The sequence below is a fragment of the Grampus griseus genome (assembly GCF_964374135.1).
Source record: "Grampus griseus genome assembly, chromosome: 1".
Taxonomy (NCBI): Eukaryota; Metazoa; Chordata; class Mammalia; order Artiodactyla; family Delphinidae; genus Grampus; species Grampus griseus.
Window position 1 is genome coordinate 145445872 of NC_139017.1, and position 14864 is coordinate 145460735.

The window sequence follows — 14864 nt, forward strand, 5'->3', positions numbered from 1 at the left end:
TTGGGAAATTCACAAATGTGGACAATAAATAACACACTCCTAAATAATCAGTAGATCAAAAAAGGAAAACAAGGGAAATTAGAAAATACTTCGAGTTAAAAAGAGAAACACAGGGGCTTCCCTGGTGGCGCAGTGGTTGAGAGTCCGCCTGCCGATGCAGAGGACACGGGTTCGTGCCCCGGTCCGGGAAGATCCCACATGCCGCGGCGCGGCTGGGCCCGTGAGCCATGGCTGTTGAGCCTGCGTGTCTGGAACCTGTGCTCCACAACGGGAGAGGCCACAACAGTGAGAGGCCCACATACCGAAAAAAAAAAAAAAAAAGAGAAACACAAAATTCAAAACTTATGGAATGCAGCTAAAGCAGTGCTAAGAGGGAAATTTATAACTGTAAGCATTTATATTAAAAAAGCTCTCAAATCAATAACCTACCCTTCTTTCACCTTAAGAAACTAAAAAAAGAAGAACAAACTAAACCCAAGCAAGCAAAAGGAAGGGAATAATAAAGATTAGAACTGAATTATATAAAATAGAGAATAGAAAACAATTGAGGAGGGCTTCCCTGGTGGCACAGTGGTTAAGAATCCGCCTGCCAATGCAGGGGACATGGGTTCAAGCCCTGGTCTGGGAAGATCCCACGTGCTGCAGAGCAACTAAGCCCGTGTGCCACAGCTACTGAGGCTGCACTCTAGAGCCCATGACCCACAACTGCTGAAGCCCGCACACCTAGAACCCATGCTCCGCAACAAGAGAAGCCACCGCAATGAGAAGATGACGCACCACAACGAAGAGTAGCCCCCGCTCACCGCAACTAGAGAAAGCCTGCGCACAGCAACGAAGACCCAACATAGACAAAAATAAATAAATAAAATAAATAATTTTTTTTAAAAAGGAAACAATTGAGGAAATCAGTGAAACCAGAAATTGGGATGAACAAATAGTTAAAGTCTCGCACACACACACATACACACACGGGAGAGAGAGAAGACACAAATTACTAAAATCAGGATGAAAGAGGGGATGCTACTTGTAGTCCTTACAGAAATAAAAAAAAATAATAATGGAATACTATGAATAATTATATGCTAACAAATTAAACAACCTAGATGAAATGGACAAATTCCTGGAAGCACACAAACTACCAAAACTGACTTAAGAGGAAGTAGAAATTCTGAATAGAACTATAACAAGTAAAGAAATTGGCTTCACTGGTGAATTCTACCAAATATTGTAAAAGGAATTAACACAAGTCCTTCACAAACTCTTCCAAAAAATAGGAGAGAACACTTCCTAATTCATTTTATGAAGGCATATTCCTTATGAATATAGACATAAAATTCTTTAACAAAACACTAGCAAAGCAACTCCAGCAGCATATAAAAAGGATTATAAACCATGACTAAGTAGAATTCATCTTAGGAATGCCAAGAGGTTCAACATTAAAAACTCAATGTAATAAACCATATTAATAGAATTAAGGACAAAAATCAACTGACAATAATCTACTGATTATTTCAGTAGACTCAGAAAAAGCATTTGACACTCTTACATGTTAAAAAACACTGAATAAACTAGGAACAGGAGGGCAATTCCTCAGCCTGATAATGAAAAACCCACAGCTAATATCATACGTAGTGGTAAAAGACTGAATGCTTAAGATCAGGAAGAAGACAAGGATGTCTGCTCTCACCACTTCTAATCATTGTACAGAAGGTTCTAGTTAGGGCATTTAGGCAAGGAAAAGAAATAAAAGGTATCCAGATTGGAAAAGAAGAAGTAAACTATTAGAGCTAGTAAATGAGTTCAGCAAGGTTGCAGGTTAAAAGATTAGGATACCAAAAATCAGTTGTGTTTATATATACTAGCAGTGAATAATCTGAAAATGAAATGAAGACATTCTATTTATAATGGCATAAAAAATGCCTAGGCTTAAAAAAATGCAAAAGCTATACAGTGAAAACTATGAAACATCATTGAAAGAACTTAAAGAAAACCTAAATAAGTGGAAAAACATCCGTGTTCATGGATGGCAGTGCTTCCCAAATTGATCTATGTGTTCAGTGTAATCCCCATAGACAGTACCAGCTGGCTTTTTCCAGAAATGTCAGGACGATCTTAAAATTCATACGAAAATGCAAGGGATCCAGAACAGCTAAAATAACCTGAAAGAATAGAAAAGAGTTGAAGTACACCTCCCAATTTGACAACTTACAACAAAGCTGTAGTAATCAAAATTGTGAGGTACTAACATAAGATTAAACATGTAGATCAATGAATAGAAATGAGAGCCAGGAAGTAAACCCTTACAATTATGGTCAGTTGGTTTTCAACAAGGGTCTCAAGACCATTCAAAGGGGAAAAAATAGTCATTTCAACACATGGTGCTGGGACAACTGGTGAGCCACATGCAGAAGAATGAGGTTGGACCCCTACCTCACACCATATACAAAAATTAACTCAAAGTGTATCTTAGGGACTTCCCTGGTGGTCCAGTGGTTAAGAATCCACCTTCCAATGCAGGGGACGTGGGTTCGATCCCTGGTCGGGGAACTAAGATCCCACATGCAACAGGGCAACTAAGCCCGGGCACCACAGCTAGAGTCTGCGTGCTGCAATTAGAGAGAAGCCCATGCACTGCAACAAAAAGATCCCGTGTGCTGCAACTAAGACCCGACCAGCCAAAAATAAATAAATAAATATTTTTAAAAAAAACCCAAAATGTATCATAGAACTAAATGTAAGAGCTAAAAGATAAAACACTTAGGAGAAAAGATTAGGTATAAATCTTTGTGACTCTGGATTAGGCAGTGGTCTCTTACACATCAAAAACACAGACGACAAAAGAAAAAGATAAATTGGACTTCACCGTAATTAAAGACTTTGTGCATCAAAGGACACTATCAAGAAAGTAAAAGAGACAACCCACAGAATGGAAGGAAATATTTGCAAATCATATATCTAAGCAACTAGTGTCTAATATATAAAGAACTCTTAACAATAAAAAGACAAGTGCCTCAATTAAAAATGGGCAAAGGATTCAAGTAGACACTTCTTTAAAGAAGATATAAATGGTCAATAAGCATATGAAAAGATGCTCAATGTCATTAGTCATTAGGGAACTGTAAATCAAAACCACCATGAGATACTACAAGGATGATGGTAATCAAAGAGATGGACAATAACAAGTGTTGACAGGGATGTGGAGAAATTAGAACCCTCATACACTGCTGGCAGGAATTTAAAATGGTGCAACCACTTCAGAAAACAGTTCGGCAGTTTCTCAAGTTTAACTTTCTTTTTGGCAGGGTTGGGGGGTGCCATGCCACGCAGCTTGTGGGATCTTAGTTCGCCAACCAGGGATTGAACCCAGGGCCATGGTGGTGAAAGCACTGAGTCCTAACCACTGGACCTCTGGGGAATTCCCAAGAAGTTTAACTTATGACTCAACAGTTCCCCTCATAGGTATATATCCAAGAGAACTGAAAACCCATGTCCATACAAAAACTTGTACATGACTATTCACTATAGCCAAAAAGTGTTAACAATCCAGGTGTCCCATCAATTGATGAATGGACAACCAAATTGTGGCATATCCATACAATAGAATATTACTCAGCCATGAGGAGAAATGAAGTATCAATACATGCTACCACACAGAACTTTGACAATGGTGTATTAAGTGAACGTAGCCAGACCAAAAAGATTGAGTGATACTGTATGATTCCATTTATATGAAATGTCCAGAATAGGCAATCCGTAGTGACAGTAGGTTAGTGGTTGCCTGGGTCTAGGGGGAGGGAGGAATACAGAGTGACTACTAATGGATACATGGTTTCTTTTTAGGGAGTGAGATAGTGGTGATTGTTGCACAACCTTATGAATATTCTAAAACCCACTGATTTGCACACTTAATTTTTTTTTTTTGGTTTGTTTTGCCCCCTGCAGTGCATTCTTGCCTAATGGGGGTCCAGAGCTGAGTGATTAAATGCAGCCATCCATTTTAGCTACCAGGTCTTGGGAAATGAAGGGTATCTCTGTGACAAGTCTGTCGGGGTGGGGGGGCAACACATGGGTGTGATATCGTACAAGCTTTGATTGACAAAAAGCTTCTACTTCTCCTTTGCAGAACAACTGCTCTCAGACTTCTGTTCATTTAGGGTCCCTTTATCTGTTGCTATCCGCCTTAATTCCCTGTGGTGTTTGTGTGTTGTATCGTTGCAGTGCTGATGGGGAAGTGAAGCACTGCGTGATCTACAGCACTGCTCGGGGCTATGGCTTTGCAGAGCCCTACAACCTGTACAGCTCACTGAAGGAGCTGGTGCTCCACTACCAGCAGACATCCCTCGTCCAGCACAATGACTCCCTCAACGTCAGGCTTGCCTACCCTGTCCACGCACAGATGCCCTCGCTCTGCAGATAAAGAGGGAGTGGGAAGAGCGGTGGCTCTCTAGCGATTTTTATACAGTTTTTATTAGACTATGAGGGCATTCTTTCTACGTAGACTGCTTGTTTTGCACAAGAAGTGATTCTGTGAATGTGAAGTGGAGAGGCCGAGCAGCAGCCGGCCAGAATGGGGGCATACAGGGCCTGGGGTTCTCTGTGACTCACCGCTGCACTGACATAGGAAGCTGGGAGCAGATGCTGTTTTTTGGAAAGTCTGTTTCATTGGGGTTTTTATTTAGCCAGGCACCCTCAACAGAACACATTAGGCCTGATGGGGGTGAGGGTTATATCTGGAAGCCTCTGAGGAGTCCATGTCCTCTTCTGAGAGGCCATGTTGCTCTGAGAGTGTGGTGGGGCATGGCCCTTCTTTCTTCCTCCCAACAAGGCGGTGGTTTTGGTTCGGTGGTAGAATGGCATTTGGTGAAAAAGACAACCAAAGGAAAATGGGGAGGCTTGGGATTTCATTTAAAGAATCTTAATCCATGGGTAAAAAACTTTCAGCCGAAGGTACTTAACCAACATCGTTTAGGCGTCAGCATCTCAGTAGCTCCTCCCTTTAAAGAAGCATTATGTTTAGAAACCAAATTGATCCCAGCAAAACGATTGTTGCCAGACTAAGGTCTGATGGAAGAAGGCGGCACTAGTATCTGAATGCACACTTCTGTACCAAAACTTGAAAGTAAAACTAGAGACTTTGTTAGTTTTAGCAAACACTAAAATTGGTCAGTGTAACTCCTTTTGCCCTGCCCTTGTTTCTCTGAGGTGAGGAATAGTGTTCTTTTCGTGGGCTGGTGAGCTTTGAATCATAAAATGAAGTTGGTACTTGTGTGGTGTTTCCTTAGCCTAAAGAATGATCTGTTGTTTGAAACCTTTGTAACTTGTGTGTATGAGTAAAGAAAAGGTGCAATCCAGTGCTTTTAGATGGCTTGATATACCAAATAATGATGTAGAACAACATTCTTATATGTGCTTCCCCAAGTTTAAATGCCCAGCAGAAATAGTCAACATGGTTTAATTTCCCGTCATCTCCTGTCGTTTGCTGGGTAGGGCCCAGGGGAACCATAGGTGGCTAAGGCTGTAGCTGGAAGGGAGCCAGACTGCGGTCAGGGACTTCAGTAAATCACAGGCCCAAGGGCTCTGGTTTCCAGGGCGAGGGTCATACCACATTACCCATGTGCTTCCATACAGTGGTTTCTGAAACTTCTGCAAGGAGAGGAAGGGATGGCTTGGAGTTTAGACTGTTAGCCGAAGCCATCTGGAAGCTTTTTTCTTTGCCTTTTTTGTGATCCTGCCATTAAGATGATGTGCACAGACTGTCCTCATGCTCCAGTGGCCCTGATTTTAGGCCAGGAATCTTCCGCTTCATGTGATTTAAGCCTTCCAGCTGAGTGAAGCTGGGCAAATGGAGCTGGAGGCAGCCTCTACTCCTACCTCCATTATGCGCCACCCTCCTCAGTCAACACTCGTTTGACAAATAGAGTCCAGCTGCCTCTGAGTCAATCCTAGAGCCATAATAGGCTTGAATGAGTCAGCTGTTTGAGCCCAAAGCTGTGCAGTCAGGCATCCTGGCTGAGCTACAGAAGTCAATATCTGAGTCTTGGTGAATAAATAAGGTTTACACCTAGGGAAACTCTAGTTTTGGGGATGAAAGAAACAAATTTTGCTTTCCCTGAGCACTTATCTTGGTGACAGGATCTAGAATGGACCATGACATAGAAATAGATTAAAAATTTGGGGGAGAACCTCCAGAGTTACTGACAGTGAAGATAGAAAGAAAAGGGGCATATCTTTGGCTTTTCCTTGGTTATGTTACAGTTTCAGGATTGGGTGAGGCAGACAAATGAAACCCCCTCCAGTGTCACTGTTCTGACCTAAGCCCTTAACTAGTTGATAGCCAGCTGAAATCCCTTCCCCGTATTGCCAGATTGCTGAACCTGCTTAAGCAGCTAGATGCTCAAGATTGGGTGCAAGGAATCCCTTCTTTCTGGTACTAAAATTTAGTGTGTCCTGGATATCTCTTAAAATAAACGAAAAGGAGAATGAGGATGAACCACGTGTTGCTCCTTATCAGGCAGCGTTAAGGGTGTGCAGGGAGAGCGCAAGCGCCATCTACCATCTACACTTGGGCTGGCTTGTGGAGAAGGGCTACTCATTTTTAAGTCATACATTCCTTCACTTTTTTCTTTCCTGTTTTTCATTACTGAATTTGTTGCTTTGTGGGAACTAAGACCTAGGGATCATTTGAGAAGTTGGAAAGTATCTTTTCTGAGGAGTTGCCATGTGATTTGCTTGATCTTGACCAGTGGAAATGGCATAGGGACCAGTCTGCTAACCACTTAGAGGGGTAGTATGCAGCTCTTTTACTCCATGGTCTTGGCAGCAGGTCTTGGCCTCCTTCCTCAGAACCTAGCTCTGTGTGTTATCCCATGATCTGGGCCCTGGGATTCTCTCTCGGCATCTTAACTGCAGCCTCAGTGAGGCAGAGGGTAAAGAGACAGACCAAGACCAGAGGGGCTCATTGTTTTCCTGGCTAGAGAAGCTGGCCACCAACACGGAAGCAGCTTAGGGCTGGCTGGACACTGGTCAGAGGCCTATCTTTTCCAGGTCGAGCTTTCATCACAGAACAATGCTCTGTCTCCATCTGGCCATAGATGCTAACTAAGCCTTGGCCATGCCTCAGGCCTGTATAGGCTAGTGGTGTCCTTACCACTGATTTGGTCAAGGTTGAGGACTTCTGATTACCGCCCCTACCCTGTCTCCAGGCCTCGATGGAATCCCTGCTCATTTTGGACCCTCAAGTGCTTTGCAGAAGCTCTGAGAGCCAATGTGGTGTCTTCCACCGGTCTCCTCTTGCAGCAAGGAACCAGCCTCATGGGTCCTCCTGGGCCAAGAATTGCATCTGGGCAATTACTGGTTTTTCAAGTTGGTCTCTTGCCAGTTAAGACTCCTTAGTAGATCTGTTTGAGGCTTCAGTGGCCTCAAAGCAGAGGGTCCAGATGGGGGCCTGGCTGGGCCCTCTGCTGTCACCTGCTCAGCCTTGCTCTAACTCCAGCCACTTGTGACAGACAACCTTGTTTCCTTACAAACTCCAGCATGTGACTTTGGTGCCCTGTTGTTACTCGTGAAAAACCTATTCTTCTGTTGTCTTTGGTGTAGTCAAAAAAATTCATGTAGTTACGTAAAAATATCAGATTTACAAGGAAGCCAACTGTATGTCTTGTGTTGGGACAATTCATAATGTAGTTCCTAGACCACTTTTGCAAATTGTTCTTGTCACCAGGTGTGTTCAGACATTGCTGTGCAGTTGTGGGGGAGGGTGGGGGGAAGGTGAGGGGAGATACTTTTTGGTCTTTTTGTTTTTTACCTTCCCCAAGTGGGGACAGTCTGGCCAACTTGCTCCAGTAATACAATAAAGACATTGCAATAAAGCTCCTTTTTGTTCTCATGCTGTGGAGGGGTGGGCTGGGCGCGCGGGGGGCGGGGGGCGGGCAAAAGGAAGAGGACTGGGGTATTGAAAAACCCCGAAGCTCCCAAACCTCGTCCACCGTGGCACCAAAAACTCAAGCTCAGTCCTGGGGTTGGATTGGGGTTACCAGAGGCGCTCTTCTTCCCCTGAAGAGGAAGTCAAGCCTGTCAGGCATGATGCCAGAATCCTGTCCACCAACACAGCACACAGGGAGACTCAGAAACTAACCCTGATAAAGTTAAACGTGAGAGCCCTTTTGTCCTCACCCCATTCTTATCAGAAAGGCCACTTAATTGATTCTTAATACCTGTCTCTGCCCAGCAGTGTGTTTGCATGCTCTTTTGTGGAGGCAGGGGTGTGGGCTGTCTTAGTCTGCCTGTCCTCTTGTTGCCCCCGGCCATCACCCTCTTTGTTGAGGTTCCTACATGTTGGGAACATAATCAGCAAACATGTGACCAGCACTGTGGGCAAAGGGCACCGCAGTTCTCATCCTTGTCACTCAGGCCCCACTCACCTGTGTACTGAATTACAAATCAGACTGAAGGGCAATAATCTATTGTTCTAAATGACCTTGCCAACGTCCTTCCTCCCCACTGCACTTAGCTACATAGCACCCTCAAGGCCACTGCCAGGAACCACGGATGATTTCCCCTAATTCCGAGAGCTTGTCCCACCCTCGGCATGGGATGCTCAAACTCCTATCTATCTCCAGCCCAGTCCTCTCTTCTGAACTCCACCTGCTGGCGGGATATCTCAAATGGGGCCTTGGGTGTCCCACAGGACTGCAAACTTTTTGTCTACTTAATGAGTAAACATATGCTTGGCTGTGAATTCCCTTACCTTCCTACCACCAAACCTATAACTGGTCTGCATCCACATAACTCCTCTCCCTCTCACCTGTCAAATTACAAAAGGTAGCCCTCCTCCAACTATAAGCTAGTCTCTCCACGTGTATTTTGGATCCTATTTTCTCCCATCTTCTCAGGAATCTCCTGTGAGTTCTCTGTTGTTTCCTCTCAACTGGATGATCCATTTAAACGTGGTTGGCTGTCTCTCACTCCACTTGCTCAGTCTCTACTCAATCCTTTATCTCTTCAGAGCCTAACCTTTTTAAAAAAACATCTAAGTTTGTCTTTATTTCTTCACCTCCTCAAGCTTTTCAGTACGGGTCCCACCACTACCTGAAATTGCTCTCCTTGATGTCTTAAGTAACCAGCATTGTGACTACTCTGTGAAAAACTCTGCCATTGACTCCATGATCATCTCGTTTTCCTCCTGCATCTCTGACTGTTCCTTTTAATTCTCCTGGACTCTAAGTCTCCTGGGCTCCTCTGGCCACCTCACTTATGCCTTTTTCCCTGGCAGTTTTATCCATATCCATGAATTCACCTACCATCTCTAGGCCAATTATACCCATCGTTGTTTCTCCTGCCCAGACCTATGTTGCGAGGTACCTCACATGCAACGTATTGAACGCAGGGTCACCACGTAGCCCTGGTTCTTTCATTATTTCATATTTCAGTGAATGGAAATACATAATTCATCTGGTTATATAGGTCAGGAATGTAGTCATCATCTTTGATACCTTTGCTTTGTGTCTACATAAAACCCACCACCAACCCATATCAATTTTACTTTCTAAATAGCAAAGATACTCAACTTTTCTCTCCAACTTCACTGTTTCACTATCTCTAACAATACTGGAAGGCCTCCCTTTTATCATTCTTGCCCCCTCAAATTCATTTTCATTATAGCAACCAGAGTCATTGTTTCAAAATAGAAATCTGGGGAATTCCCTGGTGGTCCAGTGGTTACGACTCGGACTTGCGCTGCCAGGGCCCAGGTTCAATCCTTGGTCGGGGAACTAAAAACAACAAAAAAAACTAAACTCAAAACAAAACAAACACCAAAAAGGGCCTCCCCCATGGCACAGTGGTTAAGAATCTGCCTGCCAATGCAGGGGACACGGGTTCGATCCCTGGTCCGGGAAGATTCCACACGCCACGGAGCAACTACACCCGTGCGCCACAACTACTGAGCCTGCGTTCTATAGCCCGCGAGCCACAACTACTGAGCCCGTGTGCTACAACTACTGAAGCCACGTGCCTAGAGCCCATGCTCCGCAACAAGAGAAGCCACAGCAATAAGGAGCCTGTGCACCACAATGAAGAGTAGGCTGCTCGCCGCAACTAGAGAAAGCCCACACAGCAACAAAGACCCAACACAGCCAAAAAATTAAAAACAAAAAAACACCCAAATCTGAACTTGCGTAAAACCATTAAATAACTTTCAATTGCTCTTATGGTAAATCACAAAATTCTTAAAATCATCTGGCTTCTCCCAAGTTCAGGATCTCATCCCCTACTTCAGTTACTCTTCATTTGGCTCCCTCCACTCAGCTAACCCCAGAGGCTTGGACCTTTTCCTTTTTCCTTCTGCACATGTCCTCTGTACAATCCCTATCTTCTCCTATGGCTTTAATTACCACCTATTGGCTGATGGCTGCCAGAGCTATGCGTCCAGCTCCCTACACTTCCCCTCCGTCTGGGGACACCTCCTCATTGTTGCCATCCTAGTTTAGACCACCACAAGGGGTCACTACATCATTTTCTCTCTGGTCGGCTTACTCCACTTGAGCCTCTCTACACTGCGGCCAGTGATCTTCCTAAAACCTAAATCTGATTATACCACTCCCAGAATTACCTTCCAGAAGCTCCTCACTCCTCAGGCTAATCCAGCAGTGTTTCTCAAGGGGAGCATCACTGGCACTTGGGGCAGCTGCCCTAAGCAATACAGGATGCTTAGCATCTCTGTGCCTACTCTTCGCAAACCCCTTCCTTCCCATTTCCAACTGCCCCAGGGGGGCAGTTCCTCCCTCCCAGGAACTGCTGCAAGATGTGCCCGCACCTCCCCCTTTACCTATGGTATGGTGCTTCTAACCAGATCCTGACCTACATGGGGGGCTGCCCCAGGCGACTAGTTACCTGTGTTCCCAGTGTCCCGTAAAGGCTGTCCAAGGATCTGCCGTCAGTGAATGACTGAAGGAAGGAGGAAGGGAGGTTCAAGAGGGGCCTGGAAGGCTGAGGGGACAGACATCTGCCACCACAGGCAGGGTGCGCCCTCTGGCGGCCACAGCCTTCCCGACGCAGGGTGACGAGCAGCTGCAGGATGCATGTCGCGCCCAGCCAGTACCCAGAGGCATTTTCCTGTCTCTAGGCCTCTTGATGCCTCTCCTTCTGACCTAGGCGCTGGATTACAGAACAGTCAGTGCAAGACAGCAGTTTGGCGAGTGAGTCCTGCATCACCATGGAGGCCCTCTACCACAGCCCTGCCTCCTGTCCCTGGGATACCATCTCCCGACTCCTCCAATGGTCCCACAGCTGTCCTCCCCCTTCCTTCCACACCACCCACCCACTCACCAACTGCAGTCCTACCTACTGGGGGCGGCTCACGTCAGCAATGTCCATATCCAGTGCTAAGGCCTACCTGAGAACAGCCCAAGAAGGGCTGACTGGCTACAGACATTAAGGGTTTATGACTAAATACGGAAGGCAGTTTCTCTATTTCACCTGGCTGCTCAGCATTTTACCAAGTGAGCTCTCCTTCCATTTAAAATCTCTTTACTTTTGGATTTTATGACTCTTCCTTGATGTCTTCTTTCTTTGCCTTAAATGCTAGTGCATTACTACTGATACATTGATGGCTCTCAGATTTCTAACTTCAGTCTAGATTTCCAGACCCATGCACCCAAACTTCTGGATGTCCCACAAGTACCTCAAATTAAATATATCCCAAGTTCAACTCTTCACCTCCCTCTACCTCTTTTTCTCATTTACTGGCTAAGAGCACTCCAAATTAGGAGATAAATGTGGGTTCTAGAGTCAAGAGAGTCTAGATTCTAATCCTAGCCCTGCCCAGAGCTGTATGATCTTGCTCACGTTAATGTCTGAAAACCTGAGTTCCCTTCTCTATAAAGCAGGAATATTACTTGCTACATGGCCTTCTCTGGTTCTCCATCTCCTACAGAAAGTCTAAACTCCTAGAAGACTCTTAGATATGGCCCTTGCCTAACTCACTAGACCCATTTCCAGTCTGAATTACTTTCAGCTCTTTGAGTATGCCAGGTGTACGCCAAGTGCCGTACTCTTTGTCTGGACATTCTTTCTCACACTAATCCCCACTCTTCTAACCTAGCAAACTACCACCTATCATCTGTCCTCCAGGTTTGAGCTCAGATGCCCTAGTCTCTGGGAAGCCTAGCTGGCTTAGGCACCCTCCCACAACCGTGTCTCATTCATCACTACATTCTCAGCAGCAACACAGGACCTTAAGTTACATTTGTATTGACTGAAGGAAAGAAGAAAGCCAAAGACATAAAGATAGTTTCCAAGAGCGTGTATTACACAGGACTGAGTGCAAGAAATGGCAAACAACCTCTATGTTTGCTTTAAAAGCTCATCGGGTGCCAATGCCAAGTCCTGATGCTTCTGAGGGCCCCCTGGGTCTCGGCCCTTCTGGAGCAGGCTGGGCCCAGGCTCCTGGGTGAGGGGGCAGCTTTTGCATGGAATGTCCTGCCTCCTGTCACCTGAGGCATCAGGCACTTTGGTGATACCCGGGGCTGGCTCCTCTTCCTCTCTTTGTGTACACTCAGGCTCCCATAGCCAGCTCTGGCTGGGAACCTCACAAGGTAGATGGGCCAGCCCAGGGGCACTGGGTGGCCATGACTTCCCCTCCTGTCTGGGAGACAAGTTTGCAGGGTGGACTGGAGTTGTAGTTTCCAAATCCTGAGAGCTGGCCAGCCCATCTTCCATTGTTGCCTTTCTGGTTGGGGATGCCCTGTCAGGGTCTTCAGCAATGAATTTCCAGGACCACAGGCCCAGCTCTCCGGAGGTGGAGGCAGTGGAGCAACTGGCGGGGATGAGTCCTGAAGAGCTCGGACAAAGTGCTGTTAGTGCCTGGGTGTGGAGGTGCTGGGCCTTCCAGCAGCCTTCAGGGGGGATGGGGTCTGTGGGTCCAGCCCTACCCAGGTTGGGAGCTGATGACGAGGAGCTGGCAGCCTCTTCAAAGGCTTGTAGGATCCCAAGCCTCTTCTGGGGGACACTAGGGCCTTCCGTTCTGGGAGATCCCAGTGTGACCCCTGTCAATAGGCCTGGGACCACCGGGCCCTGGCTCCTGGGATCCCTGGGCAAGAAGGCGTCCTCTTCCTCACCCTCTCCTGCTCCTGCTCCTGTGAGGAGTGGATCCTGGCCCACTTCTGGGTTAGGTACCAAGCTTGGCTCCTGTACACCTTGGCTGTTCTCAGGCCCCTCATCAGTGTCATCTTCTGAAGAGTCAACCTCCCGGATGGCTTCCTGCTTCTGCAGCGACTCTCGCCGTTCAGCCCGGTCCTGGCGGAGGGTTCCTAGGGCCCGTGAGGGAGCAGCCTGCAGCACCCCTTTCCCTGGCAGCGCCCCCTTACCAGACAGCACACTCCTGGTCCCAACTACCTCCAGAGGGCTGACTTCCCTGGGTGGCAACTCCTTCTTTAGCTCAGGGTAGGGCAGGTCGAGACTATGTTTTCGAGAAGTGGCTAGCTTCTTCTCGGAAGCAGCAAGTGCAGCCGCCAGTTTCTCAGCTGACTGCACCCTCTTAAGCAGTGGTGAGCGGGGTGACTCCGCACTCCTGGGTCGTGAGAGTTGCCGGCCTAGGGGAGGCGACACGTGAAGCTTGGTAGGGAAGGCCTGGGCTCCGTGGCCAGACAGGGGTGATGGGGAACGCTGGGGTGAAGCTGCTGGTGGCGGAGAAGGGGTGTGGGCCAGTGGTGACAGTGGGATGCTGCCTGCTGACTTGCGCCGTGGAGAGCGGTACTGGCGTTGGAGCTTGGGCGCCAAACCGTGGAGGGAGCTGGGCCGTGTGTGCCCAGAGCCGGCTGGAGAACTGGGCACGCTGGAGCTGGGGGAGCTGCTCTGTGATGAATTTCCCCCCACTTTACACAGACAGACAGACAAACAGAGAGACACACACACACAGAGGCAGAGCAGTTAGCTCTTGGAAGTGACTGAGGGGCAAAACAGGGCTTAGGCCTGGAATGTCCCAGGATCATCAAGGTTACTCCACCAGTGAACCAGAGCCCAGGCTACAGAAATGAAGTCACCCTCCACCTCTGTCACCTCCTCCCCAAGACTGCCAGATCTTAAGGGGGTGGGTTGGATGAGAGCTTCAGAGTGGGATGAGTGGGAAGCACAGAGGGCCCAGGACTCTGCTACCTCCCAGGGGCTGTCTCTGCAACCAGCCCTTCATACCTGAATGCACAGCTTCAGGGGTCACCCTGTAGCCCTGAGTGGGAGATCGGGGAGAAAGGCTGTGGCTGTGTGTGGGAGAACCTGGCCCACTCTCCCCTGATGACAAAGAGCGGTTAAGGGAAGAAAGGCTGCGGCTGGTGTGGAGTAGGGATGCCTGCTTCGTGATCTTCCGGAACAGGGAGCTCCTTTTTCTGCTGCAGAGACAGGGGTCAGAGGCTGTCTGAGTTGGTGCCCAGGGCACAGCACACACTGGGCCAAGGGCCAGGGTCCCCAGCACACACTAGCACCTAGGTGGCTGAGAGCAGATCCCCTGGGCTAAGTCTGGCTCACCTTTCTTGCCCATCCTTGCCCCGGCTCCGCTTGCTCCTTCGGGCCATCTTGGCCTTGTAGCTGTCCTTCCGAGCTGGCCCCACTTTAATGGATGTGTTCTCCAGGGGAGTTGTTGAAATAGACACCTTGTTTCCACTCTGGGGATCAGAGCATGAGCCTAGGCTAAGGCCGTGGCTGTGTTCTTGCCCCTGCCCCTGCCCCTCCCCCTCCCGCTGAGTACGGCTGTCCCACGGCTTGAGCTTCTGCCCCTGCATCACCACGTCTGAGCCAGGGACCACCTTCCTTCTTCACAGATTAGGAAATGGCTCCACTGGAGCCCAAGTAGTTTGGGGTTGGGAAGATAGAGA

General features: G+C 47.4%; 2 protein-coding genes across 11 annotated transcripts in view; one reads left to right on the plus strand and one right to left on the minus strand.

Moving 5' to 3' along the window:
* Positions 1 to 4532, plus strand: part of LOC309830945 (phosphatidylinositol 3-kinase regulatory subunit gamma) — a gene marked incomplete at its 5' end in the record, with an annotated part of 81335 nt that extends 76803 nt beyond the window's left edge. For all 3 annotated transcript variants that reach the window (XM_082667857.1, XM_082667858.1, XM_082667859.1), the window contains one exon: positions 4219 to 4532. In XM_082667857.1, coding sequence (XP_082523983.1) covers positions 4219 to 4417 — 199 coding nt within the window. In that variant the 3' untranslated portion in view covers positions 4418 to 4532. The remainder of the gene's footprint in view (positions 1 to 4218) is intronic.
* Positions 4533 to 12298: 7766 nt separating this feature from the next.
* The window catches only part of MAST2 (microtubule associated serine/threonine kinase 2), a gene marked incomplete at its 5' end in the record, with an annotated part of 201156 nt that continues 198590 nt past the window's right edge, over positions 12299 to 14864 (minus strand). For all 8 annotated transcript variants that reach the window (XM_082674649.1, XM_082674647.1, XM_082674646.1 and 5 more), the window contains 3 exons: positions 12299 to 13871; positions 14188 to 14381; positions 14518 to 14654. In XM_082674649.1, the coding sequence (XP_082530775.1) occupies positions 12343 to 13871; positions 14188 to 14381; positions 14518 to 14654 (1860 nt within the window). In that variant the 3' untranslated portion in view covers positions 12299 to 12342. The remainder of the gene's footprint in view (positions 13872 to 14187; positions 14382 to 14517; positions 14655 to 14864) is intronic.